Source organism: Hippichthys cyanospilos, chromosome 16 (genome assembly GCF_059441005.1).
Source record: "Hippichthys cyanospilos isolate Australia breed blue-spotted pipefish chromosome 16, RoL_Hcya_1.0, whole genome shotgun sequence".
NCBI classification, from domain to species: domain Eukaryota; kingdom Metazoa; phylum Chordata; class Actinopteri; order Syngnathiformes; family Syngnathidae; genus Hippichthys; species Hippichthys cyanospilos.
The window spans coordinates 17,206,609-17,233,665 of record NC_142384.1 but is presented as its reverse complement, the minus strand read 5'-3'; the positions used below and the strand labels follow the sequence as shown (position 1 = coordinate 17,233,665).

General features: G+C 45.0%; 5 protein-coding genes across 11 annotated transcripts; 3 read left to right on the top strand and 2 right to left on the bottom strand.

Moving 5' to 3' along the window:
• Positions 1–18: 18 nt before the first annotated feature.
• Positions 19–5,918, top strand: abi3a (ABI family, member 3a). Of its 3 annotated transcripts, XM_088437236.1 has the most exons (11): positions 30–373; positions 846–1,016; positions 1,305–1,484; positions 1,825–1,883; positions 1,954–2,010; positions 2,255–2,736; positions 2,845–2,964; positions 3,303–3,419; positions 3,509–3,622; positions 4,105–4,209; positions 4,357–5,918. In XM_088437236.1, the coding sequence occupies exons 1-11, from the start codon at positions 242–244 to the stop codon at positions 4,539–4,541; spliced, it is 1,722 nt and encodes a 573-aa protein (XP_088293362.1). In that variant the 5' UTR covers positions 30–241; the 3' UTR covers positions 4,542–5,918. The 3 variants fall into 3 exon arrangements, with proteins under 3 accessions (XP_088293363.1, XP_088293364.1, XP_088293362.1); XM_088437237.1 differs by lacking the exon at positions 3,509–3,622 and having other exon boundaries at positions 19–373; XM_088437238.1 differs by lacking the exons at positions 3,303–3,419; positions 3,509–3,622 and having other exon boundaries at positions 24–373.
• Positions 5,065–8,230, bottom strand: ifnphi1 (interferon phi 1). Of its 2 annotated transcripts, XM_088437257.1 has the most exons (7): positions 8,151–8,227; positions 7,798–7,844; positions 6,646–6,821; positions 6,477–6,551; positions 6,239–6,391; positions 5,333–5,419; positions 5,065–5,256 (listed from the first exon to the last, which is right to left on the bottom strand). In XM_088437257.1, exons 3-7 carry the CDS (start codon positions 6,772–6,774, stop codon positions 5,170–5,172), a joined length of 531 nt encoding a protein of 176 aa, XP_088293383.1. In that variant the 5' UTR covers positions 6,775–6,821; positions 7,798–7,844; positions 8,151–8,227; the 3' UTR covers positions 5,065–5,169. The 2 variants fall into 2 exon arrangements, with proteins under 2 accessions (XP_088293383.1, XP_088293381.1); XM_088437255.1 differs by lacking the exon at positions 7,798–7,844 and having other exon boundaries at positions 8,151–8,230.
• Positions 7,451–10,781, top strand: rdm1 (RAD52 motif containing 1). 3 transcript variants are annotated; one of them, XM_088437249.1, is made up of 8 exons: positions 7,451–7,719; positions 8,404–8,583; positions 8,657–8,782; positions 8,861–9,020; positions 9,581–9,679; positions 9,768–9,862; positions 9,936–10,038; positions 10,657–10,781. In XM_088437249.1, exons 1-7 carry the CDS (start codon positions 7,621–7,623, stop codon positions 9,999–10,001), a joined length of 825 nt encoding a protein of 274 aa, XP_088293375.1. In that variant the 5' UTR covers positions 7,451–7,620; the 3' UTR covers positions 10,002–10,038; positions 10,657–10,781. The 3 variants fall into 3 exon arrangements, with proteins under 3 accessions (XP_088293375.1, XP_088293374.1, XP_088293376.1); XM_088437250.1 differs by lacking the exon at positions 10,657–10,781 and adding an exon at positions 8,145–8,316 and having other exon boundaries at positions 7,452–7,719; positions 9,936–10,338; XM_088437248.1 differs by lacking the exon at positions 10,657–10,781 and having other exon boundaries at positions 9,936–10,338.
• LOC148411037 (integrin alpha-3-like) lies at positions 10,468–19,413 on the bottom strand. The gene is made up of 28 exons (XM_088437226.1): positions 19,284–19,413; positions 18,571–18,750; positions 18,353–18,480; positions 18,149–18,234; positions 17,922–18,058; positions 17,738–17,844; positions 17,564–17,656; positions 17,248–17,307; positions 16,860–17,019; positions 16,611–16,804; positions 16,460–16,548; positions 16,263–16,396; positions 15,693–15,770; positions 15,554–15,621; positions 14,808–14,956; positions 14,584–14,727; positions 14,247–14,344; positions 14,005–14,155; positions 13,647–13,730; positions 13,207–13,286; positions 12,944–13,021; positions 12,772–12,874; positions 12,427–12,603; positions 12,203–12,319; positions 12,008–12,121; positions 11,213–11,299; positions 11,016–11,141; positions 10,468–10,951 (listed from the first exon to the last, which is right to left on the bottom strand). The coding sequence occupies exons 2-28, from the start codon at positions 18,726–18,728 to the stop codon at positions 10,811–10,813; spliced, it is 3,141 nt and encodes a 1,046-aa protein (XP_088293352.1). The 5' UTR covers positions 18,729–18,750; positions 19,284–19,413; the 3' UTR covers positions 10,468–10,810.
• Positions 19,414–22,250: 2,837 nt separating this feature from the next.
• Positions 22,251–26,587, top strand: LOC148411036 (interferon omega-1-like). Of its 2 annotated transcripts, none has more exons than XM_088437254.1 (6): positions 22,251–22,397; positions 24,513–24,717; positions 24,979–25,059; positions 25,548–25,709; positions 25,798–25,878; positions 26,437–26,587. In XM_088437254.1, exons 2-6 carry the CDS (start codon positions 24,544–24,546, stop codon positions 26,530–26,532), a joined length of 594 nt encoding a protein of 197 aa, XP_088293380.1. In that variant the 5' UTR covers positions 22,251–22,397; positions 24,513–24,543; the 3' UTR covers positions 26,533–26,587. The 2 variants fall into 2 exon arrangements, with proteins under 2 accessions (XP_088293380.1, XP_088293379.1); XM_088437253.1 differs by having other exon boundaries at positions 22,254–22,397; positions 24,496–24,717.
• The last annotated feature ends 470 nt before the right edge of the window (positions 26,588–27,057 follow it).

Genomic DNA, 27,057 nt, shown 5'->3' with positions numbered 1-27,057 from the left:
GAGGTAAAGAGGAAGTGGCGAGCGTGCGTGCGCGCGCGTGCTTGTTCTCACGCAAACGCAAGCGCCTCTGCTGTCAGTCATTCCGAGCAGCGGACGAGGAGCAAGCTGTCACAGAAGACAAGAAACAACCTTGCGACATACCGGTGCCAAATCCCAGCGTTCTCCATCTTCATCTTCTGCATCACACCAATTAGTGCGCGTGTGCTTTCGACAGCGGACAAGTGCAGAAGAAGTTGGCAAAATGAAGGCGGACGAGTTGAAAGAAGAAGTTGGCAAAATCCTCAACGAGGCTCCCAAGTCCAGGCAACTTCTTATGGAAAACTACGACAACTTCTTGAAGGTGGCGGACTACTGCTGCCACAACTACATCCAGGCCAGTCACAGCAATGCTACTTGTTATTACTTCCGCAATGCAATACATCGGAGTTGTGCTTCGCAACTTTTTGTCAGTGATATACCACCTGTGAAATATTTTTTTTTCAGCCCAAGTACTCTTATTTCTATGTCATCTGTTGGGAAAAATTGTCAGAATGAAGGTGCACATGTGTATAAAGCTGAAACAAAAAGTTGCACAAAGGTGTCACGATAACAATTTCGCAGTAGATTGCTTCATGTTCCAGTTTGTTTGCTCTTTATTTGAAAAGAGACATATACTGTTCCTGCCACGATTTTAGGAAGCATTAAATTAAATGTACCAATACTCGCAGAAACCCTTTTAAAAATCTTACGTGCCCTCACATACCCCCACAAACTCCCTTCGTATCTCAAGACGCCGCCGAAAACCTATGCTAATGCTAGCAGTAACGCTAGGCCAACTATGCTCATGCGACGTGTCCGCCGTGCAGTCTGGGGACGACACTTCCAAAGCGTTGGAGGAGACCAAGAATCTGACCGCCCAATCGCTGGCCAGCATCGCCTACCAGATTAGCACATTAGCGACTAGCGTGCTAAGTCTACTGGACGCGCAGACCCAGCAGCTTCATCACATGGAGTCGGCCATCAACCTCATCGGGCAGGTACTACATTCAAAAATATATTTGGGGGTTTTGAAATGGAATATAATATTTTGAAAGATTTTTGTCGCCTATCGCCATCAATGGCTGTGAATGAGTTAGAATAAAACAAAAAATAGGTGTGTTTTTTTTGTCCTAAATGTGAAACTTAAAGCTGAGGTCATTGTTGTGTTCGCTGACAGTCGTTCATTCCAGCGTTAGCTACCTTTTATGCTGACACGGATGTGTTCTACTTTTATGGATTAAAAAACAAAAGCTTTTGTGTATCCATGTGATGCTTTTTCTCACAAGACAGTGGAAATGCATCGCGAGAAAGTTTCCCGCAGAGAAATCGGCATCTTCACGGCGGTGCGACGGGTTCCCCGCGGGCCCAAAATTTCCAGTCCCGCCGCCCCGCCGCAGCCCCGCCCCTCTTACAGCCGCCGGCCAATCAGCTATCAGCATCTGGACGGCTTGGGTCACGGCATCAAGGTACGCTGCCAGCGTTTTCTTTTGCCACAAACGCGAGTCAGCGTCTATGCTAACAGGAAGTGGCCACTGCCACAAGAAGTCACTTCCTGTTTTCTCTTTCATGCATTTTTAATTAAGCTTCCTTAAAAGTTCTTTTACTATGTAAGGTAACTTGTTCCAACGTTCTCACACACGCACAAAATACACACACAGTTTGTTGAGCGTGGGAAGATTTGTCTTCCTTTTTAATTTGTCGCGCTTGATTGTTGTCTGAGACTGAGCCTCCATTGATGCCGCAAGGCCCTTCCCCCCCTCTGCCCTCTTTGTATCCCCCCGTGTACCCCTCATGTCGCCCCAACAGCTGACTGGCAAAGCGGGCGAGAGGGCCGGAAGCATCCGGAAGCAAGGCTCATCCATCAGGTTTTTGTTTTGGTGTTTTCTCACTGCTGCCAACTTGAGCGTCATTTTGTTGTTCTGTTGAATTTTACAGGTCAGGCAAACCTGCGACAGAAGGGCTCAAGTGCAGAGTGGCGTCCTCTAGCGGCAGGTACTGCACACTTCATCCGTTCAGATTATAAAAATGTTTTTTTTTTTCATTCTCGAATTGGTTGTTTAAATTCATTTTTTTAAAATCTTATGACATGATTAGTTTATTGGCCTATTGTAAATTTAGAAAACGTGTGTTTAACTTAACCCCCTCCCCAAAAAATCATTGTAATACATTTAAAAGTGACAGAAAATGTGCATTGAATTATCAATTAATCGCTTGATGTGGTCTTCCATTTTGCAAGTTCCACTTTTGGTAAACCTGTGGCTCCGCCCACCATCCCTTCCTCTTGGCAAACTTCCTCTGAAAGTGATGTCGTCGCCAAACTACTTGATGACACTCCGCCCCCTCCGCCCAATTCCTCAGAGACCGTAATGGCTCCGCCCACTCCACTGGACTCGGCCATGCCACTGGCTCCGCCTCCTCCACCAATGTCCTTGGATATGTCTCTAGCCCCGCCTCCTCCACTAGACTCTACAATCCCAATGGCTCCGCCCCCTCCACCTAATTCTTTCGAGATGCCCGTTTCTCCGCCCCCTCCGATGGAGCCTGCAATTCCGATGGCTCCACCTCCTCCACCTGATTACTCTGAGTTGCCTCTGGCTCCGCCCCCTCTGCTGGACCCTGCAATGCCCGATGCTCCGCCCCCTCCACCTCTTCCTTCTTCAGAGACACTGCCCAGCACCGTTGTTCTACCGATGACTCCTCCCCCATGTTTGGAGACAGGTGAGGATGCAATCACCATGGCAACCTGACTTCTTCTCACCTTATGATTGTCACACATATAATATGATATATAATAATGATGATGATGACGACATTACCTTTCTGCAGTGCTGGAAGAGAGCAGCCTCCCTCCACCCACTCCCCCGCCCATTGACCACGCCTTTTCTCTACCGCCCAATGACGAGGCAGAGCTTCCGGCCCCTCCCTCAGTAACCCAGGAAGTAGACGGTATCACACACACGAACGTAGTGACGCTTTTAGAGCTGGTTTGTTCAATTTGATGTATTTGATGAAGCTCATTTAGTTTTTGTGGTAGTTTTAGGTTTTTATATTGTGTATGTCTCTCAGACAATATTGTGTGGTTAAGTACTATTGTCAAATGAGGGTCCCACGCATTATTAATGAATTATATGAAAATGTACCTCCTCCACCCAAATGTGTCAAATCGACTGTCGCTAGACACTTTCCCATAATGCGTTGTGGCAGCCCGCAAAAAGCACTTTCCCTCTTTTTTCTTCTTGTCTTTCTGCATCTCTTCTTCGTCCCTTTTATCGCTGTTGTCGCAGCCGCCGGGGGGGCCACAAGGCCGCCCCCGGCCCGGTCCGTCTCGCTGAGGGTCCGCTCGGGTCCCGCCTCCCGCCGCCGCCACAGCCGCTCGCTCTTCCTGCCGGCCGACCAATCACGTAAGCCGTCCACGGGCGAGGCAACTTTGCACCAGAAACTGACGCGCCCCCCGCGCGCCCGCCCGCTTGCCTTTCTGTCCGTCCGCCAGTGCTCATCCCGCCGCCGCCTTCTTATCCTCCCCCGCGGGCCCCCTCTCAGCCTTCCTCTTCTTCCTCCTCTTCCTCGCACGGGCTCAGCCTGCCTGCTCGTCTGGAGCATCTTGGTAAGAAGTTTCAAAATGCACTTTGCTGCGCTCCTAGCTACTTGACAAATTTGAGTTCCAAGTCAGCTTCATTATTGTTTTTGATTTGATATATATATATATGTATATATATATATATATATATATATATATATATATATATATATATATATATATATATATATATATATATATATATATATATTATACATTCTATATATTATTATCACTTATTATTTTTCTGGATAACAAAACTTAGCGAACAGCAAAATACACTTGCTTCAGGTTCCAATTGATTTGCTCTTAATTTGTAAAGAGAAATGTACTTTTAATTTCATGACTTTCAAAAGTAACACATTATTTTCACTAACACCTGCAGCAACGTTTAAAATGTCATGTACCCCATGATGAATTTTTGCTGTGCTTCGGCTGAAGCCCCACCCCCTGTACTTCCGACCGCCCACTCCTAGATGTCATTTTCGTGTCCATGGTTATTCCGCCAGATCTGGAGCTGCCAGCACTCCCGCCACCGCCGCCGCCGCCCCCAGTGGAGGATGTTACCACAACGGAGGAGCTCAGTGGCGCCCCCACATGTTACCTGGACAAAGGTACTGCAGCACATTTTTACTTAAACAATGATGCACGGTCGTCAGCCACTTCCCTCTCTTTTGTGGAAATGTAAAATTCCATGCAATTTTTCGAGTTGTTGATTTTTTTTTTTTTTTTTTTTGCAATGATGTTCCCCGTGTATCCAGTGGTGGCGCTGTACCGCTATGAGGCGGGCAAGCCCGGCGACTTATCTATGGAAGAGGGCGACGTCGTCTACGTGACGCATCGCCACGACAACGGCTGGTACGAGGGCGTCCTCCGGGGCCAGCAGGGATTCTTCCCTAATAATTACGTCCGATCCTGTGACGAGGCTCACGCGCCGACCCCGTGACCCCATAAAAAATTCAGATTCTGACTTGTTGGCGCATCTGCCATTATGAATGGACTACAAACTAAATTTCACTCAAATATAGTTTGATTTAAACATATATATTGATCTATATTTTAGTACATCTTTTTTATTTTATATGTATGTTTATTGATAGTTTTTTCCTATTTTTACGATAGTATTTTTTATGTTTGTGTATTCTTTGCTGGGTATTTGCTGTTTGTGGCAAAAGTTTGAAAATTGTAAAGAAATGCCACTAGATGAGAGCAAAGCACAACATGAACCTCCTCAACTCACTTCATCTTACAGGTGATATAAAGACACCCATTCTCCCAATGTCAACTTTTGTGATACCGTATAAAAAAATTTAACCCAGGATAAAAATGATATATTTTTTTTTTCATTAATAATGTGCCCCATAATCTCTGCAGCTCAATTCCTATCAAGATGATGTTGACACCACCGAATTTGTGCAGTAGACCTAGCTAACTAGCTAATGTTGACAAAGAAACGGAGCTTTTGTTCATTAAATAGAAACATTTTATCAAAAACAATAATAAATATAACAGGGAAAATAAATAAGACAAATAGAGCTAGCAGATGGCGCCCCCTTCTGGAGGCGGGCGATAGGTCAAATGGCGGCCACAAGCAGGTGCAGCTGCTGGAGGTGCATTTTGGTTTCGCTGCGGATCAACTCCCACGATGCGCTGCTGCCCTCCTGCCAACACAAGCGTACGTTACGCACTATTCGGAATCATTTGGAGTACTTGAAGTATTTATACTCGAGTACTCACAGTGCCGTTGAGAGTTGCCCCGGTCATTCTTCTGAAGTAGCGGGACAGCGCGTTAGAGAAACAACCGCCGTTCTTTGCTGGTGAAAGCTAAGGAAAAATGAAAACACGTCACGCACAAAATAATAACTGGCGGCAGAGCATGCGTACAGTAGCGAGTGCATACATAAACAATGTATTTAAAAGGCGCTTTCGAGTGATGTTTTTTTTCTTTTACTGTCATCTGGTTGTCACTGTGATTTTAGAATGGATTATTCCGTAAATTGTTTCTGTTATATTGATTTTTTTTTTTTTTGTTAAAAAATATATTTTGCATTAAAGTATATTGCAAAATCCTTTCTTTTTCAATACAACTATTTACTACTTGATTATTCTCATTAATTCGACTAGATATTGTTGTATGGGTGCAGACCACTTGGTACAATTTGAGTTTTTTGTATTTTTTTGTATGATTTTTTTTGTATGAATACTTGGGAACCCCATTTTGAGAAAGAAAAAACTGTACTATAAAGTTGCATACGGTATTTCACGCTTCAATTGAGTTTTGTAAAAAAAAAATAGTGTGAAAAATAATCAATTTCCCATATCAGTTCTTGGTTTTTCAATCTTTTTTATACTATTTTTTCTTCGCCTGTAAATTTTGCTCCTTTTCCAAGTATTCCCCTTTTATTTGCCGGTGCACATATCTAAAACGGGGCATCGATGCCATCTACTGGTCATTGTGCATCAGTAATGTCGCCCTCAAGCTTAAAATTTACAAATAGAGTCAAACGCTCGCTCGTAAATGACGAGTATGCTCGTCATGGGCAGTGAATGAGTTTAAAAAAAATACAACATTACCATGTTTTTTACAGAAATATATAAAAATGGTACAAGAGAGGAGCGTATGCGAATGCGGAGAGTACATACACAGTCATCGAGCTCCTCCTTCTGTCTGTGCAGGATGATGAGCATCTCATCCAACTTGTTTGCATTCCAGCCCACCGCGGTCGTGTTGACTTGCTGGTAAAGATCCAAAAGGTATCTCATGTTGTTCCGAACAAACGCCACTTTGCACGACACCTGTAAGCGCACACGCGCTGGTCAAGCTTTGCGCTCTGATTGGCTCTCAGGAAACATATAATGTCCAAAACAAACGTCGACTCACCTGAGACTTCTCCACTTGCCTGTAAAGTTTTCTCGGGAACGGAAGTGGAAATTCCGCATCGGTGATTGGACCACCCTAGAAGGTCATTTTCAGATTTCGTTAGCGGAACCCTCGGACACCCCAGCAGATATAAGCACAATATATTTATATATATATGTTTTATACTCACCAGGTCGTGCAGCAGAGACAGGCACTTGTCACTCAAGTCGTTGTATCGCTTTAGCCAATCACAGCAGAGCATGGGTGCAAGCACCCCAAAAAGGACGAGGATCACTTGTGTACGTCTGACTCCCATCATGATGAAATTGATTTGTCCCAAATGCCTCACAAGTCTTTGCACTTATACTATCCCAGACAGGAAAAAGAAAACGGGATCATAAAAGAATTCTTTCTACTCTCACTTTCCAAACTGGCACACCAACACACATGCACACACCCCCACACACACACACACACCTGTTTCGAGCCGGTTGCAAACCTATGAGAACTATTAGGGGTACAAAACGTCATTCAACTTTTTCTGTACAGACAACAAACACGTATAAAATGAATACATATATTATCATAAATAAATGAATGCGATTGTGCTGACGTGGCTTTCAGCAGAGCTTTTACTGATGTGAACGCACGTGTGATGTGAACGCACGTGTGAATGAAAATGACGTCACGAAAAAGAATACAAATGTTGCGTGAAGCTGGTCTCGTCACGGAGGGAAGTCCCTTCACTTTCCCTTTACGCTCATTCGCATTCACAGATGATGACGTCATATTCGCTACTGCTTTGCCGAGTCGGGGAAACACTTCGACCGTTTTATCATTATTACTCCAGTAAACAGCAGGTTAACGTGTTATTTTAAGACAAGAAAAAACAATTTTGAATAAAAATAATTTTACGTTCACGACAACGTTTTAAGTGACAAACTGAAACTCCTCCCCGTGATCGAAACGAGACAGCTTACATTGGCTATCACGTGACGCCGCACCCCTTCCCGGAAGCGCGGCAAATGTGTAAGCAAGCAGTCCTAGCGCTGTCGATGGACGACAACCAAAAATGAATTTGAACGATTTTATTTGTTTTTTTTATTCACTTATTGGCTTCATAATGACATTCGATTGAAAAGAACAAAAGTTTGGTGGTTTTAAGATGGAGGTGGACTTGCTGGAATTTTTAGTTCCTGTGGAGAACAACAAGACGTTGTTTGTGTGGAACATCACGCCGGAATTTACCGAGGCCCACATACATGTCAGTACGCACTTTAACCTCCGTAAATGTGTGGCACATTGTTTGTATGTTTCGATACGTGTGCACGCAAATGTGTACCTGCGCGTCCGGGTACTTTGCTTGGTTGCATTATCGCATATTGTGTTCTGGCATAACAAAACAAAGTGCTTGTCACAACTTACAAAGTAGTCTTTTGACTAAAAAATACACATCAATTATAAATCGTTAATTTAAATTCCTTGCTTTACATACTATACGAAAGGCCTTTTCGCTAGTTGTGACGTGATACGCCCATTCAACGTGTATTAGGGAAGGTCGATATCACTTTTTTTTCATACAGATACCGATACACGTCCTCAAGTCTTGAGTTGTCACCGATACCAATTAACGATGCCCCTAGTAAGTAGAATTTTTCATAAAAAACAACGATGGATTATTCTAAACAGACCGACCTATTCCAAAGTAGTGTGGCGAGGCGAAGAAACCACACGTTGCTGTGCTAGTGGAGATCTTTACTCTTCGCATGCCATCACAAAACTGATACAACAAAGTCCAAAACATTAAAGACAAAGCCAACAGGTTCAAAGCATCAAAGGATCATAGAGACATGCCTACTGGGTGAGAGACATGGTCCTAGTGTCCGCCACAGTAGCATTTTTCAGATATCGTGAATTCATGTTCTATTGTTATTTTTGTGTGTTGTAGGAGCGCTTGCACGCAGTCTTCTCTTCTTTTGGTCCGCTTTACATGGTGATGGTGCGCCCAAACGCCCCGCTGAGCACGCCCGGTTTCAACGGCATGATCAAGTTCTACTCGGCGTCTCAGGCGTGTAAAGCCCAGCGGAACACGGACGGACGCGCGCTCTTCCAGAACACGCCGCTCATGGTGCACACACGCACCTTCTTTTTAATTTTTTTTTTTTTTTAACAACATGCTAAATGTGTGTTTGCGTGTCTAGGTGAGGCTGAGCTCCAAAAAGACGCCTCATTTTTTGTCCCGCAGCAGACCTCTGAGCCACTCCCGCTGCGTGGACTTGGCCAATCACTGCCTGGGATTCAACGGATGGACGTGTGACATCATCACAGTAATTTCAGTGATCGTTTTGCGGGTGGACTGTGAGATATTTCACGTGACTTGAGCGCTTCTTCCTGTACGTCCGCAGCTGAAGGAGCTTCCGGGTGAGGAAGAGGTGGATGACGAAGCGGGCGGAAGCCAACGCGTGCGTGTCAAGTTGGGTTGCGTGGTCCAGATCTCATTCCCGCGTCACGGCGTGAGCACGCGAGGAGCCGCCGTGGTGGAGGAGGACGTCTCGGCGTGTGACGGTTAGTGACACTGCACGTGTCACGCCAATGAGTCACTTATTCACAATTCAACGCAGATAAAATGCCATTAGAGTTGTGTTTTGAGGTATTAGCGACCTGACTTAAGACTTTCTCCGAGATAGTGAACTCCAAGTCCAAAATTTTGAAACTACCTTCAACTTTTGTAGATGACCTTCACCTGGATCACTGGATCAATTTGGGAACCATTGCTTTAGTTTCTTGAACGCAAACAGTGGAGCAGCACATATAGACAAAAAATATTTACGGTGAACAATATGTCCAGGCGGGGGATTGGGCTAATAAACAATGTTAGTTGTCCTCATTAAAAGCACAACTTTTGGAATACAATTCTTTTTACCTTAATAGCATGGTCCTGTAACAGTTTCACCAATATCTCAAGGCGGCGCTCATATCTCAAGGCATGTGGCCCGAACGACGGAAATTGTACAAATGGCCTTCGGTATCTAATTCATTGACTGCCAGCCCAATAAAAATGGATCTTCAACATGTAACGCCGTCATTGGTATGGAACGGGCTGAACAAACGTTCTGTGTGTGCAGGTCCCGAGGCGCTGCTGCGGAAGCGCGGCAGCTTGCACAAGCTAGTCCGAGACAAAGCCGCAGCGCAGGCCTTCTCCACGGTGGTGCTGGTTCTGCTAGGTTAGCCGGTACCGCTCGTTCTAACCGGTTGCCCCGGCGACGTTGTCCTGCCTGAAGCTTGTGTGTACAGTATGTGCGTATTTTTCAGGCGAGGGGAAAGTCATGGTGGAACTTAGATGTTCGGCGGAACATCTCTTTTCCGAGGAGCCTCAAGGACTCATCCAGGTCCAGAACCGGGACCAGGTGAGCCCTTCTGTCTGCAGTTTTTCAGTGCCCTCGCAATACCTGCTAATACTTTCTGATGCCATCACATCAGGTGGAAAACCTTCCTGCCGACGAAGACCTCTGGGAACACGAAGACCTGGACTTGACTGTGTGGTAAACGGGCTGCAGAATTTCAGCAGTTCACATAATTTCAGGTTGTTTTACGATTGCATGTTTTTTTTTTTTCTTCATCTGAAAGACATTTTTATTTTAATTCTTCCCACGTAACTCATTCAATATCACAACAGTTAAAATGAATCTTTGGCTTCTACAGCTGTCAATGCAACGCAGTACAAACTGTCAAAACAGTTTGGTAAAAATGGATTTTTGACGTCCGGAGTCGTCTCTGGCACTGAGTTAACTTTTTTGCATGGATGCTGCAGCCAATCATGTTGCATTGGGCTTACAGTTGTTATTTGTAAAAGATAAAGAATGTAATCATAACTGCACTACTACATCGACTGTCTCTGTGTGTTGTTGCGCTGTTTGTGTTCAAATTACTGTGGAGCAATTACTGAGTGGAGCAACTTTGTACTTGCTGACTAGAGGAGAGTGTTGGTGTCAATTTGATTAAACTTTTGAAATTCTGGTGAAAAGCTGCTTTTAATACACAAGTTTGACATCACAAAGTTTACAAAACACCAAAAAGGACACAGTCTGACTCATTATTTTAGCCTAGTTTTAGCCTTCACGGGTTTTACAAAACGAACAGTACAAATACCAAACAACGGAGACTTCATTACTGAGCTGTTTGTCAACGAGGTGATTTACAGCCAGCAGTCATGATGACATCATCCTAAAGCTCACAGCACAGAACCACAGGACACAAAACATTCGGAAAGGGAGAGCTCCACCCATGTGGTCCTCGCGGCGACGAATACCCGTGGACCATCTTGGTGACCCCCGCTGACTGGAGACTTCTTTCAATCAGTCCACAGCGGTCCAGGTACGCCAGCGTTTGGGTTTGATCTCGGCCAAGACGCCGTCCTGACATTTGTCTGCCGCCAGGATCCGACCCTGGTGCTGCGCCGCTGCTCGCCAAGCGCGACTACGCACGAAGAAGCCGCACTGTCGACAGGAAGTTAGCAGGGACACGGGATGGGAATCTACCCTCCCCCCGTAGTGAGTTTACCTTCCACAGCATCATGCAGATAAGCGCCAGTAGGCCCAATCCAGCCAGGATGGATGCCACAATCATCCACAAGGGGACGCCACGGCCTGTCTGGCCCTTCAAGTCAGGGTAAGCGTAGACCTCTATCTGCAAACAACTACTGTGTTATAGCAATACAGTTGTGGCCTGCAATCAACAGCGGACATTGCTTGTGGCACCTGTGCACTGGGGGTCTCCAAGTTGATGCCGCCCACCCTGAGGGTCGCTCGTCCCCGGAGCAGCACGGCCCTGGCGTCCATGTAGTGCTTACCAACACACAAGGAGTTAATTCAGTGCTTTACTAGGACCGCGTTTCCCAAAAGGAGGTACGAATAACTCTTTGGGGTACATTTCGCAACTTCTAAGAGTCAGTGAGATTGTAACAGGGTTTCTACAGTACATTTCTGTTTTCAAATTAAGAGCAAATAGGATGGAACAAGATTTTTTATGCCAAATTGTGTTACATTGGTTTTTTTGGCAATATGTTTGTCGCCTTTATTTTGCAAAATTCTGTTTGGATGTGCATTATCATCAGTGAAGCAATTTTTCAAGAATGAACCAGAAATACAAGAGGTTATGTCACATGATCTATCTTTTGTGGCTGAATAAGATGAACCTAGTCAAATTCGTTTGAGCTTGCGGGTCGTATGGAGAAAAATCTAGTCCCAAGTGGGCCGGACCAATAAAATCATGGTATGTGTTTATATCTCTAAAACAACTACTTCAAATGGATTATTCTTTTTTAATACTGTCCAAAAAAGTACAAGTACAAAATCACTACTAATCATAATTTATTAACTTTGCTATTATTCCAAAACATTTCAAGTTTTTCTTTTATGGAAAAAACATTCATCTCATTTTTATAAATTACTTTATAAAATCATCTCCCGGGCCAATATTAATTCGCAAGCCAGAAAGTGTCACATGAATGACACCCCTGATACAGGAGAAAATGAAAAACAAGAACAACCAACCTCCAGCATTGTAGCCTTCCACAGGCGAGCTCGGATTGTCAAGCTGGCGCTCTTCTTCACGTGAGACATAGGACATGCAAAACGCACGCACCTGGCAGCACCGTTCACGCAGTCCTGTATGCATACACACGCACAGTTAGGAGCTAGGTGGAGTTTTCTGCGTGAGGAGAGGGCTCTTCCTGCTGGAGGTCCTACCAGAACATAAAACGTGTTGCTGCTAGGCGGGGCGTGTCCCGCCCCCTCGTACTTCCTTACTTCCTCTTCCTGTGCTGGACTCCGCCTCTCCTTCCTCTCCCACTCATCCGTGGATAGCTGGTACACAATATACATGTGTATGGCGTGTAATGGTGTCTGGGCCAGAATTGTAAGGTAAATTCTGGCCCATTTGTCCCGTGCCGTTTGACGTTGTGGTTACCGACCTGGAGCCGGAGTGGGTTGAGCAAATCGCCGGGCGGAATGCATTGCGACTCGGTGCTACCGTTCAGCGAGATCTCCGTCGTGTAGAGCAGCCACTTCCCGTTGGAAAGCTCGCTCGGCCAATCGAACGCCATCTCCAGTTTGCCTCTGAGACCCGCCGGCCTCCCGCCTACGTGCACCTGCCAAATGGACATCACAAAACCCTCAAGCACAAGCCTGTGGACTTACTCCGGTTTCCAAATCCCTCCCCTAGCCACTCTGTGTAGAAGTAGATCATCTCTATGCAGATCCCTGTTTGGTAGTACGAGTCGGAGAATGTGTTGAAGGGAACAGAGCCTTGGATTGACCTGGAAGGTGAAAAGGAGCAAAGGGCCTACATCCTCTGTGGTCCTCATAGCGGATTCGCCCAGAACCTGGCCGCTGAAGGGGACAGGGCCCGGCTGATGGGTCCTGTCACGAGCAGGAAGAGGGTGAGGCGGGGATGAGGTCTCCGAGTTCCCCCTGAGACGTTGTACTCACAACGTGAGGGACATGTCCACCGAGTAGTTGACCTTCAAGGAGACCGAGACTGGAGACAAGTCGGCCTGCTCGCTGAGTCTGAACACAAAAGTTACAAGTTTTCTTCAACGTCTTTCCTTGGAGGGTCACAGGTGATCTGGAGCCAACTCTAGCAGGTTTCAAGTGAGAGGCGGATTACACCACTGGACGGACAATTGCATTTCCCGTTTGAAGTGGTCATGTGTGTCCTAGTGTGAAGACATGCGAGTGAGTGTCTCTCCTACGTGGACATCTGCAGCAGCATCTCCACCTCCCGAGTGTCAAAGCTGATCTCTGAAGCTTCCAAAATGATCCATATTTCAACCTGGAAGACAGACAACTTTAGCTTCATAGTGACAGGAACAAGGAACATAAAATACTGAGAACAAGAAAAATAAGGACGAGGGATAAAAAGTAAAGGACCACACAACAAAAACCAAGGACAAACAAAAAAGGAACACAAAATAGAAAGCAAAGACTATGAAACAAAAACAAGGAACAAACCAAAGGACAAAGAATCCCCCCCAAAACACTAGGAACAAGTAGGAATAATTAGGGAACAACAAAACAAACAACAAGAAACAAAGCTAGGAACAATGATTAAGACTCAAGGATGAAAAATCCAGGACCTAAAAAAACAAGAACACGGAACAAAGGAATACCAAGGGTCTGAAAGATTCAATACCGTTCGGTTACTTTTGAATGGGTTCCCCAGCTCACAAAGGACTGCAAATTCTTCTACAAAACATTGGACTTCCTGGACGCTACCCTGAAAGGAGCACAGACACCAGATGTTTTGAGCACAAGTCTCATTCCAGACAAGTCCATGTCACGTCCAAGTCATGTCTTTATCAGTCCCAGGTCTGGTCCCGGTCATTTCCGAGGGTTATTCCAGACAGGCCCATATCAGGTCCAGATCTACTCAATGTCAGGTCCTTTAGTGGAGGATGAGCTTCCTTGAGGACATGTTCAGTCTTCTAAGACCATTTGGATCCAAGTCCAATGCAGTCCAAGTCCTGGTTGACGGGACTTTTTTAGAGCACCTTAGTCCGGACTCCGGAGTAGACCAACGCAGGTGGGATGCTAACATTAAGAACAGCCAAATGAGCGTCCTCCGCCGTGTTGCTGATGTTGACCCACAGCAGAAGACGGTCTGCGCCGCCCTCGTAGAACCACACCTGACGGCCAGAGCTCCTGAAAGAACCCGTCTCGTCAGTGGTCGGGGTCTGAACCGCTGAGCTTTTAACCGCGGCAGTCCGATGGGAATTGCGCTTTCCAGACTTACCTGCTGAGTGGCTGCTGGCTGGAATCCGTGAAGTGCGCCACCATCTGCAAGTTGCTGTGACAACGGTTATCGGACCCGCACGCCTTCTTGATTTGGACCTGAGGAACAAATGCAACAAGTCTTTCCCGTTTCCAGACAGTGCTCTGAAGTGACCGAGTACAAATCCTTCGCCCCTCTATATAGATTCCGAGACCCTTATCAGCAACAGAAGGCGGATCTGCAACACCAACAGAAGGCCGGCAACGAGACTGGTCCAGGACAACTGATGCCACCAAGTGTGATGTGACACTTTACCTACTTTGCTAATACTTATTCCCAACCCATCAAAAGTTCTGACCTGGGTCCAGACAGGTCGAGGTCTTTGGCTGAGCACGGGGAAAAACGCCAGGTCCTGAAGGGGGTCTTTGTTCTTTGGCACATTCTGCCGCAAAGTCACATTGAGCGAGAACACCAACGGTTCCACTTGATCCCGAAGCGGAGCCTGTCGCAAAATCGCAAATACAGTAGTTAGCGTGTTCCGCACTACACGCCCACTTCGTGTCGGCTTCCCCAAAGTCTCACCAGTATTCCGACGCTCAGGGTTTTGCAGCGACGATGTGGCACCAACACGGAACCCGAGTACGCGCTTTGACCGTTTCCGCGGAAACGTAGGCGGGGCTTCAGGCTGCTGACATCGGCGGCCACGGTGAATTGGACGGCTAGCGGATGCGCTGATGAGGACAGGATGTCATCGGTGGCACTCTTGTGGCATTTATACAGTCAAATACGTCGGTGCCTTGACTTAGGAGTTTCCCAACTTAAGTGCTTTTCTTTTACTTAGGAGCGGCTGCTCAGTCTATTGTTTGGCTGTTTTGTTTCAGGTATGCTACAGATTGAGTTAAGTGGGAATTCAAAGTCAATATGCTTTTATAGGTAACAGCTGATTTGACACACAAAATACAAAAGGAGTAAAGGAGCTTCGTCCCTGAAGGAATCAAACTTGTAAGTCAAGGTAGCGCTGTACTAGCCTGTCTGCGTGTGGGGCGTCTCTGCATGTTTGTTTGTGTGAAAGCAACAAGGTGACCTTGATTCTGATTGGTCCAGTTTGCAAAACAAGGTCACAAAGCTCCTTTGTGTATATGCGTATCAGATTTATTAGACACACGAGACGCGAGAATAAAAGGACACTCAAGGACAATTTGATGTCATCAGTGTGTCACAGCTGAGCCACTTAGCTTCAAATAAAAAGAAAAAGGTTGAGTGATGGAAATGGAAACTCATCCCGGTCACATGTGTGTGTTCCTGTTGTGTTGACGGTCCGCACTCACTGACATCGTCTGGATGGCGCGTCTCGCCCGTGCTCCGCGTGTGCGAGAAACACACTTCCACTTCGATACTGCCGCACAATATCCAAGCGGTTAGCATGCTGTTAGCATGCTAGCGGGCGTTGCTGCTAACATCTCTCACCAGAAGTCGCAAGTGTTGGGGTCCACGGTATTTGGGGACACTCTGATGGTTTTGGTGAGGTGGATCACCGGTCGAGTCCTGCAAGTCATCAACAAAAATTCGAATAGTCGCGGATTCATTCCGGATTTAAACCCATTTCCGGATGTCTATGATCAACTACTATGCGCATAGTCTGTTTTACAGCAGTACTTCACCATATTTCTAATTTCATACTGTAAATACCTGCTGATGAAATAGTGAAAGTTCTGATAAAAATACACGCTAATGGTGTGCATATGCAGGCGCTGTATGTACCGCGTCAGTTCCACTCAATTGTTAGAGAGCCCCGCCTTTTATTAGATACCAATTTTTTTGTCTTTCTTCTTGCCCATGTTTCTTTCTATGGCGTTGTATGTCGTCCTTGACTGACAAGTCATCTTATCGTATGGATTAAAAAAGATCAAACTCAGTTCAATAAAACTCAATTCTGATTATTTTGAAAAGGACTAACGTTGGACGATTGTATGGAATTCCTTACTGGCGAATGCCCAAGTTGAAAGCGTCCTATGGCGAAACAGGAAATGCACGCACCTGAGCAGGACGACGGTGTCATCCAGAGAGCCGACTAGAAGGTCCGGATGTTTGTTGTCATCCACATCCAGTCCGGCGGACAATGAGAACCCAAAAGTGGAGAAGCGAGGAGACAAACTGTTCCCGCTGATAACCTGTAGAGGGCGCCAAAGTGCAGTTCAACCAAGTGTATGTGTGTTTGTGTACGCATGAAGCACCTGGCTGGGTTGAGCGGAGACGCCGTTTCTACTCCCTCGCCAGATCATAACGCTTCCTGTCCCCTGGAACGGTGCGCCCACCGCAAAGTCTGCAACGTAGGCGTGGCCACATCACGTGATCACATGACATCACTCGATGAGCATTCCTCACCCTGGAAGCCGTCCAGGTCGAGATCCCCGGCATGGGCGACGGCCATCCCGAACGCCGAAGCGGGCGGGCCCTTCAGCACCAAGGTGGGCACCGAAGGGAAGCTCCCCCCTGCGTTCATGTATACGTAAACCGCCCCGCCCGCTTCCTGCTGTCGCCGGAAGTAGAAAGGCGCGCCCACCAGCAGGTCACGCCACCTGAGGGTCACAGTTCCTGAGATATCGTAACTGTTGAGGGCGCTGTCTCGCTTACCCGTCATCGTTCAGGTCCGCGGTGGCCACGGCGTTCCCGAAGTACGAGCCCGTCTGCTCTCCTCGTAGCGTTTGCCGGATGGCCAGCGTACCGCCGCCGCCGTGTTTGTCTGCCAGCAGGACCGAACCGCGAGCGTCCTCTTTGGTGTCTTTTGGAGCGCCTGCTTAGGGGAACGCCTTTCAACTTTTACATAATTCCGATCCAGCTTCTGGTCTATCCACTATAACTAAAGGAAAACATTTTGAACTTGGTTCAACTTTTGTAGATGACCTTCACCTGGGCGTGAACCTAAAGCTGATATAAAAGAAATGGAAGACTTTTCATGCTCTTCAATTAAAACCAAAACGCGGCCGACAGCAGATCGGACAGACGCAAAAGAATTCATCACCTGTTACTATGGTGACGTCATCCTGAGCGAGAAGACCCGCTGCCTGAGTGACTGAATAGCCTGCACACAAACATCCCGCACATTATTTACTGAATGTAGCCTAGCTGTTAGCATGTAGCGATTAAAGCCTTTCTGTTAGCTTGTATCCAAACGATAGCGTGTCGCCTTCCCATCAGCAAGTATCCTCATTATTAGCATATATCCTAGCGGGATATAGTATCCTAGCCCGGAAGTGGCCTAACTGTTAGCATACTTCTTTATCGTCAGGATTTAATTTCACTATTAGCATTTAGCTTAGCTGTTAGCATGTGCTGACCTAAGTAGATGTTCCTACGCTGCAGGTTTGGGAAGGAGCTCCTCCGCGTGTCGAAGAGAACGTCGGGATTGTTCCAGCTCACGTGTGTGTTGCCTTTAGTCGAGGAAAACGGCGAAAGAGGACATGTCAAAGAAAATGAAAAAGGACTAGCTAGAGAAGGAGAAGGAATCGGACCTTGCCATTGGTAACTTCCAGGTGATCCGATGATGATGTCATGGCGAAAGATGGCGGCAGACATTCCCGAGTTACACATGACCTCTCCGCTCACGTCACCCAGGTGACTGCACACACACACACACGCACATTGGCGTGGGCGGGGCCTGCTGACCCTATTCCGAATGCGTCGGCCATAGCGTACCTGCACACCTGCTCTGGCGTCCACCATTGGTCGTCAGCGTCAACGTGGCGAAGGTCGTTGCCGCGTAGATAACAGCGACCAATCATATGTCGGAGTTTGGACGCCCCGTAAATCTTCACAAAACGATGCCCGCACGCCTGCGGGGACCGCCGTTAGCATGTTAGCACCGCAACGTCACGCAGGCAGCTCAGCGCGTCGTTTATCGGCTGTATAGCTGTTGGACTCACCAGGACCCGCCCCCCAGGTGGCCCTTGACTGGCTAGCGACACGCCCAACCACATGTCCTCGACCAGGTCTTCGGACGGATCCAAGTCTGAAAAGGGACAATGCGGAGGAGGGGCGGGGCTTGTGTCTGATTGTGGGCGTGGCCTCCGCTTCTTTCGCCGCGGCCCCCACCAAACACAAAGTAGTATCGAGAGACGAAGACTCACCTGGCTCGATTAGCGAAAGCCTCGTGCAATCCGATTGATTGGCGGTGATTGGACAGATGTACACTCCTCCTGTTCGATTGGCCGGCACGTCGGGCTCCGCCCTGTCTCTGGGAGAGCCCACCAGGAGACTTTGATGAGCCGAGATGACAATAGTTAGTGCTCTTCTAGTGCGCGTAGCAGCTGCGCCAAGAAAAGGTCAGAGGTCGGAGCGTACTCACAGGTGCTTTTGTGACTTGAGCTCATGATGCAGAGCGACGGAAAGTCCAAACAAAGTTCCGTCCGCTCCTGTCTTGACCAGCGGAAAGTGCGTGTCTACGTTGGATGCCGAACATGCTAACACACGCGCGATCACCAACACCCACACGCACGTCGCCATGGAGACGCACACATGGACACGCCTTTGAAGAAAATGAATATGAATGAATGATAAAAACAATGTATTGTAAATATGTAAGTAATAAAACGTAACATAATGCAGGATATAGAACTTGAACACGTAAACGTCAACATGTAAAGAAAAAACATCTTTGTCTTAAAAGAGGCATTGTAAAAAAAAAAAAAAAAAGTCATCTAACAATGAAATTTAATGCCAACACCTGTAAGGAAAAAAAACCTCTTTGAATGTTATCGTAATAAAAAGGTACACTTAAAAAAAACCTGTTTTTACGATAAAATTCTGCCAGAAAAGTACCAATAAATTAGGTTAACACATTTTCTACATTTACGCAGAAATGTTTTTTTGATACTGTTAATTTTACAATTACAAAACGTACTGCGTGTTATCGACAGTATCTTTTCTTTTACCGTGTAAAAACAGCAATTTTTGTTTTACGGTGCCGCGCAAGTTTAGCATTTAGCGAAATAGCATTTTGCGTAATCTCCAACGAGGAAGAAATAAATGTCCAAGCCGTCAAACAGAAAAAGCAACAACCTGTTGAGATGAAAAAGGCGGGCGTGCGTTCGATTCCCGCGCACCTCGCCGTCCGCTCATCCGCTGAGCCGCCGACTCGCTGTCTTGCTCCTCCTCATTCTCATTCTCCGTCTCCAGCCGAGGCGCTCGCAAATGAAATCATGTCTGCACGCCCGCCCACACGCGCACACACACGCACACACACACACACACATAGTCGCAAATGGATTCGTGCGAGGGCACCTTCATTGTCTTTTATTGTGTGTGTGAGCGTGTGTGTGTGGTGACATTGCCGCCTGGGCCGAGTGAGCCGGGCCGTTCTTGGTTTCCTGTCTTTGTGATGGTGACTTCCTTTTCACTAATTTTCACCATTTTTTATCATCAGCCAGTATGACTCGGCAACAAAAAAAAAAAATGTCACGCTAGGGCGCAGCGCACGCGCACGTGATTTTGTTACCGGCAGCACTTGAATGCACCGCATGACAAATGGTCGCCCGAGGCCGAGACTCCTTTTGACATCAACAGGTTGTGATGATGTCAAAAGGGGGCCTTCCTTCCTATTTTCTTGCCTTCCTTCCTTTCTCACTTCCCTCTTTCCTTCCTCTTTTTTCTATCATTCTTTTTTCCTTCCTCACATATTTCTCATTTTCTTCACTCTACCCCTCCTCAATTTCTGCCTTCCTTTCTTCCTTCCATCCATCCTACCTTCTTTTCCAGCTTCCTCCTATCCATGAATCTTTCCTTCCTCTCGTTTTCAATCCTTCCTTCCTTCCTCACCTTCTTTCATACATCCTTGTTTTACTCCTAGGCTTCCTTCGTCAGATCCTCGTAGCCTTTCTTCCACCAATCTTTGCTGACATATCACCCATTCTTTTTTCCTCGTTTCCTTCCTTGCTCCTCTCCGGACTTCCTGCCGTCCCTCCTTCATTCTTTCCATCTTTCTTCACTCCCTGTCTCCCACCTGCCTCACTTCCTGCCTTGCCTTCTTGTTTTCCTCCAGGCTTCGTCACTTCCTTCCTTTCTGCCTTCCTTCCTGTTTCCCTTCGTTTCTCACTTCCCTCCGTCGTTTCTTCCTTCCTTGCTATATTTTTATACATCCTTGTCTTCTCCTATGCATCCTTGGTCATATTCTTGTAACCTTTCTTTGCTTCCATCAACCATTTTTCCTTCCTTGTTTCCCTCCTTGCTTCTTTCCTCACTCCCTGCCTTCCTTCCTTCCTTCCTTGCCTTTTGCCCCACTTCCTGCCTTCCTTTCTTGTTTGCTTCCTTCTTGGTTTCCTCACTTCCTTCCTTCCATTTTCACTCTCCCCTTCTTCCTTCCTTCCTGCCTTCCTCACCTTTTGCCCCACTTCTTGCTTTTCTTCTTTATATGTGCATTTATTTGTTCCCGTCTTTCTTCTTTGAATTTGTGGCACCATGCAAGGCAGCTGCCTTATAGTTAGTCAAGACAGCGTAAACATGATGAGCTCTCGTCCACATGCCCATTAGAAGAGGGGGCGGGGTCTTTGGGCAGGTCAAGCAGGGGTGAAGCAAACCCTAAAATCTAACAGTCCCTGAAGGCATCCAGGGGGGCAGCTGCGACATCGCCGTGACAATCGATCCTGAGTTAAACCGCACGTACGAACACTCTGGCTGAATATTGACTTTGGTAGGGTGTCATTTGTTGATGGCAGCCTGTCATCAGAGAGGAAGTGCCTGAGATGGCAGATGGGCCCGCCAGGAAGTTAGTGATTGCGCTTTGTTTAGATTGCGTGAAGGAAGTGACGCTAACGAGTCCCTCGGTTAATGAGACCCTCTGCTGCAGCTCACGAGAACAAACCCCTAACAAGAAAAAAACCCTTCCCTGAATGCAGCCCTTTAGCGCCCTCTCAGGCTAAATTGTGAAGTGGTGCAGCTGAGACGAGACAATAGTCTTATGTGAGTCGCGGTAGTTTTAGTTAACTTTACATTCCGTAGTAACATGTACAGTGGGTCAACACATTATATACTATATATTATGACATATATATTATGACATATATATATATATATATATATATATATATATATATATATATATATATATATATATATAAAATATGTTATTTTTGATCTATATATATTAGGGCTACATGGTAATGTCAAGATGTGAGATATGTGAGTGTTGAATGTTGTGATATTCCTAATGAGATATTTACCATTTACCCAAAGAATTTACATTTTTTTTCATCTAATAAAAGAAATGTTTTTTTCATGTGTCAATATTAGCAGGCTCAGTGTTTTCTGAGCTAAATAACTAACTAACTTATTCTGTTTTACACACACACACTCACACACAGATAGATAGATAGATAGATAGATAGATAGATAGATAGATAGATAGATAGATAGATAGATAGATAGATAGATAGATAGATAGATAGATAGATAGATAGATAGATAGATAGATAGATAGATAGATAGATAGATAGATAGATAGATAGATAGATATTTTTGCGATTACCGGTACTTATATTTCCTATATGATAGACATAATAGATAATATAACAGATCTAATATAATAAATAATATATATGATATAACAGTGTGACAGTGTACTAAGAGAAACAAGCATCTGTTTAGCAGCGACTATCTGGTTGTACGCGCGTTTGTTTCTTTTCCGTCTAAAGGCCGACTTCCTTTGAGGTCTTCGCAGTAAACGTGTCAAAAGTGAAAAGCGGCGTGCGCGCGCGGTGACATCACACGTCCACTGGAATGCACGCGAAGGGCTTTCTTCGAGTTCCTCCCCGGTTTCTTGCCTAGTCCAATTTCCTCTGAAACTCAATTCACGTCTAAGACAATCTTTTGCTGTCGTGTCCCCTCACTCATGAAATGTCACCACAAACCCTGTCACTGCCTTCACGCACACCTTTTTGCTTTCAGGATGATGATGATGATGATGAAAGTTTGGTTGTTCACGGGTCTTTTGGTGTTTCATCAGGAAGATGGAATCCAAAAGCGCGAATGAAAACCAAAGTGGAAATTTCCCACTTTCTAAGAATTATTCTGAAGAGCGATGGCGGCCGACATCGACGCCGTCGCCGTCCCCTTTAAAAGACGCTTGCGCACAAGACACATCCAACAATTCGCCGACCTCCAAGACCTCCAAGACCCCCGGTAAGTAAACTATTGCTCATTTGATGGAATTCTTCTCGACGATCATTAAGTTCATCTTTTCGGCCAGGGAATTTGATTTCAAAATAAATGCTTGTAACATTTCAAAGCTGAGGAGCAGAAGACAGCTTGGCAAAAGGACTTTAAAAAAGCCACCGATGCAAATAACAGAGTTGAAAAAAAAAATGGTTGAAAAGAATCCAAGTGTAAAACACGCGATAAGAAGAATATCAGGGATTTGTACCTGAGTGAACAGCTGAGATTTAAGTTTGACACTGGGCAACAAATCCAATTCATTTGATTAATTCATCAGTTTGGAAAAAAAAAAAAATCAAGCTTTTGCAGAATAGTTGACAATAGTTATTAACTATGCACCAATGGAGCAGCACTTTATCGATAACCATTTTCAAGCTATAACCTTTTGAAATATTGACACAAAAAGAATATTTTGTTGAAAAAAAACTTCTAAAGGGTTTATTGTGGCATTTGAACAAGTTTTACACAATCCCTGAATAGAAACTATCTGCACAAGCTCTGAATATTTATGTTAAAACACACCTTAAATCACTATTCAGTATTTACTGATTATATTGCATGTGATTTAAAAACTTCTTTAGATAATTGTTTGATGATTAAAATAGATTAAAATAGCAACGGTCCAGATAGACTGAATAAAATCGAGACTTTTTTCTGATGCTAAACGTATATACTTTTTAAATATTTACAGCTAAGGTGTTTCATGAAAGCTTTCATAATAAGAAACTTTTATCACTTTGATCCTTCACACTTTTTAAATGAAAGAGCATGGCAAGGGTTTGTCGTTTAAAAAATCCTTTGTATCAAATGTTTATTTTGATATATATATATATATATATATATATATATATATAAACTTTAGAAGAGGTTAAATGCAAACAAAGTAAAACAAGAAACACGTCGCTATTTCATTTCCATCATTTTGCACTTTGTCCATGTCAAAATCACGTTGTTATTGTCATTTTTACATGGTTATATTAATTATATTAATATGTTTATAAAATATTTGACGAATGAAATCCAGGTTTTCTTATGAGTGTGCCGGTTTTCATAGTGAGTGTTGTAGCATTAATTATGAAACTTACCAAGGCTTTCCGTGGCCGATGATGAAGATGGGGCGCGTTTGTGCGAGGGAAGCAAATATTTTCCGTTAAAAACCACAGTTTAAAAAAAAAAAAAAAAAAAAACCTAACCGGGTGCAACTTTTCCCTCCCGAAACGCGGCATGGAATCGTCAGCGCAAGCAGATGACGTTGAAGCGGAAAATGAATGAGAGGGGGCCGGCGTGGAAGGAGGATGTCGGGGTTCCTCAAGGTTCACTGCCAGGACCTCCCATTTTGGCGGGTCTTGCGGGCAAAGCGCCACACGTCATCGCCAGGGCGGGGCTAATAGCGCCTTAACGATGCAGACGAATGCAACTACTGCTGTGCAATCACAATAAAGACCAAATGGAACAGAATAAAAATTGGGAGTGTTCTCCGGTTGCTACATCTTAACTCATTCACTGCCGATGACGTCTATAGATATCAAAGATTCATTTCGCGGTGAATGAGTTAATTATGCTTCTTGTCACGCTATATGTAGGACAGTATATTGTCGTGAATAACTACGAATCCTTTTGCAAAAGAACATTTTACTCATTCACTGCCAAAGACGGCTATAGATGTCAAATGTCCATTTTTACTGGCCTGCCAGTAAATGAGTCGATAATATGAACAATAAATAAAATAATTAATATCGAATGAAAGAATGAATAGAGCGGAATACACAGGAGTGCTATTCTAGTCTACGAAGCCCTTCTACTGTTATCTATTTATTCGTTTATATACGTATTTTTTCTATTTTATTTCGTTAAACACGGCATCCCGATTAATAACGCATATGAACGCACCCGTTTTTGGCCATCTTAGTCGCCTTGAAATGACATCGTCATTACTCAATGCGGTGCAAATGCTTCCCGGTTCTGGTCCTGGTCCAGACCGTTTTGAGGTTTGGATCAGGACCAAGACGTACCGTTGCGGCCGGTGAGTCACGCAGGTACAAGCTCGCTCCTGACATCCAGACAGTCTGCTCATTTCCACAGCGTACCTCCACCTGCTCGGACCTGAACCATCATGACCGGAGCCGTCGGGAACTTTTGTACCTTCGGCGCCAGGTGGACCATGAGTATCGCCGTGGTGGTGCTGGTCCTGCAGATGCGGAGCATCCATGTGATGACAGCGACCGTACCACCTTGCAGCCTCCCGGGAAACGTGGTCCTGGAAGCACAGAACCTGCTCCGAGACCTGGTAGGCACCCGTCTCAGAACCTTATGTGCCTCTTTTATGCCAGCGGTTTTCAAAAATGGGGGTACAGGTACCCCTGGGAATACGTGAAGGCTATGTGAGACTTGAATAGGATAGACTTGAACAGTATAGGTTTCTTTTCAAATTAAGAGCAAAGTAACTGGAACGTGAAGCAACTTATTTCTAAATTGGGGTATAGTTTCCAAAATGTTGCCTCCGTTTATTTGGTTGAATTTTATGCAGATTGTCATCTCCATCTTACAGGGGGCGCTGTTTCCTGTTCGCTGCCTGCCGTACAACGTTAATGTCACCTTCCCTCGCGCCGCCCTTGCTAACGTCACTCAGGTGAGCTCACGTCTCTGCCGATTGGAGAAAAAGTCTTAAAAAAATGCACAACTGTCCAATTTCTTGAAACTGGAGTCTTCAGTCTTTCTTATGCACAAAACCATTTAGATTAAAAACCTAAAAAAAAACAAACTGCTTGGAGTGCATTCAACGTTACACTGGCGAGGCTTTCACTGATCGCTCACAACGTGGGAAGTCTGAAACACACTTAACATGCAACAAAGAAGATACCGTAACATGTGGACACGAATACAAGAAAATATGAACATTGTAAAAAGATGAGATTTGTTCTATTTTGCCATAGTTGTTACATTGCCGCCATCTTATACAAGCTAACAGAAAATACCAGAATTTGACCCTAAAATTAAGGGTGCCTTCTTAAATTTGGGGAATTACGGTACTTTGTCCAAGATGTCGAATTTTTCACAAAGTCAAGAAAGACAAACGCATCATGATAACAATGGCGCTGTGCAACTGTGGCTTTGCAGTGTCGGCGGGCGTTGCAGGTGATTCGCCAGTCGCTGCAGGGGGCGGAGCAAGCTTTTGAAGACTACGACCTTGACCTCGGAAAAGGTGGACTCAAGTGGGACCAACGCAAACTGGACGACTTCCAGAACCTTCAAAACCGCCTGCTGCGGGAGACCACCTGTGTAAGTAACGCCGCCCCTCCACGAGCTCATTTCGAGCTTGCCGATTGGCCGGTGACTTGATTGACAGGCTGACTTCTTTTGATTGCAGCTGTCTGCTGCCACTGCCGCCAATCCCGTGCCTGGCTTGTCGTCCTACTTCGGCAATGTCAGCGCTCTTCTTCAGCAGAAGGTAACTTTTCGAAACTTTGATTTGAAAAAAAACCCCAGCTTTTAGAGACTTTCAAACTATTGAAAACTTACAAAACTTTATTCCGCTTCTTTTATTGAACCAAGGTACATGTTTAATGCGAGACAAATGTGAAAACCAAAACGTCATAAAACAATGTAAGGGATCACAAATAACCTTTTGTCATAGAAATGAATGGATGAACCATTAATCCGTTCCAGTTTTCCCCCAAAACAATTTCAAAGATTGTTTTCGCTAAGCAAAAAAAAAAAAAAGGACAATGTAATGTAGGGCAGAGCAATGAATTAAATTAATTTGATTAATTTGTTATTTTAAAAATCGACAATTTAAAAATGTGTTAAAATTTGAAATTGTGGCAAAAGTGGCAATCCTGATTGGGGGGGTTACAAGACATGTTTGTAATATTTACGAACTACTAAATTGTGGTATTTAACCAAGTTACAAGTTATGATTAATAATTTTTTGGAATAGCTATAACTGTTCATTTTTTGTAATAAAAAAAAAAAAGACGGTTCTCTTTTGTTCTCTCTACCCAACCAGGACAGCGCCACCTGTGGTTGGTCAATGCTACGCCGAGACGTGCTCTGGGTCCTAAAGACTGCCCTGCATCGAAATCACAGTTGCTTCAGCTGGTGACAGGAGTCACGATATTTTTTATATCTCATCTATTTATATATTTATATGAATCATCTTTCAGACTAAATTAAAATCTCTTTCTCAAGTTTGCCTTTTTGATTCACGTCAATAATTACTTCAGAGTTGTGTCTTATCACCACACACACAGTGAGTCAGCTATTGCTTGGACTTTCCCGCCGCAATTATTTTATTTGTAGTCATCCATTATTAGAGAAAAATTATGATGATTCATAAACTATTGCTGAGTCAAACAATTCACGTCAGGCGCAGTGTGGATAAGTAACAGGAGAGGGCGCCATAGTGCTAGCCAGCTCGGCATGACGTCACAATGCAACACAACTGACGAGTTCGAAAATTGATATCCCCCCAACTTGGTGAATTAAAAAAAGGTTCCGATAGTCAAGATTAATATTGATATTAGTTGTTTTATTTTGAGTGAACTCGCAGAACGGCTTTGCAATTAGATTTCTAATGTTAGTGTGAACGCACAAAATGAATCTTGGATCAACGCCTGTGGAGTTCCTG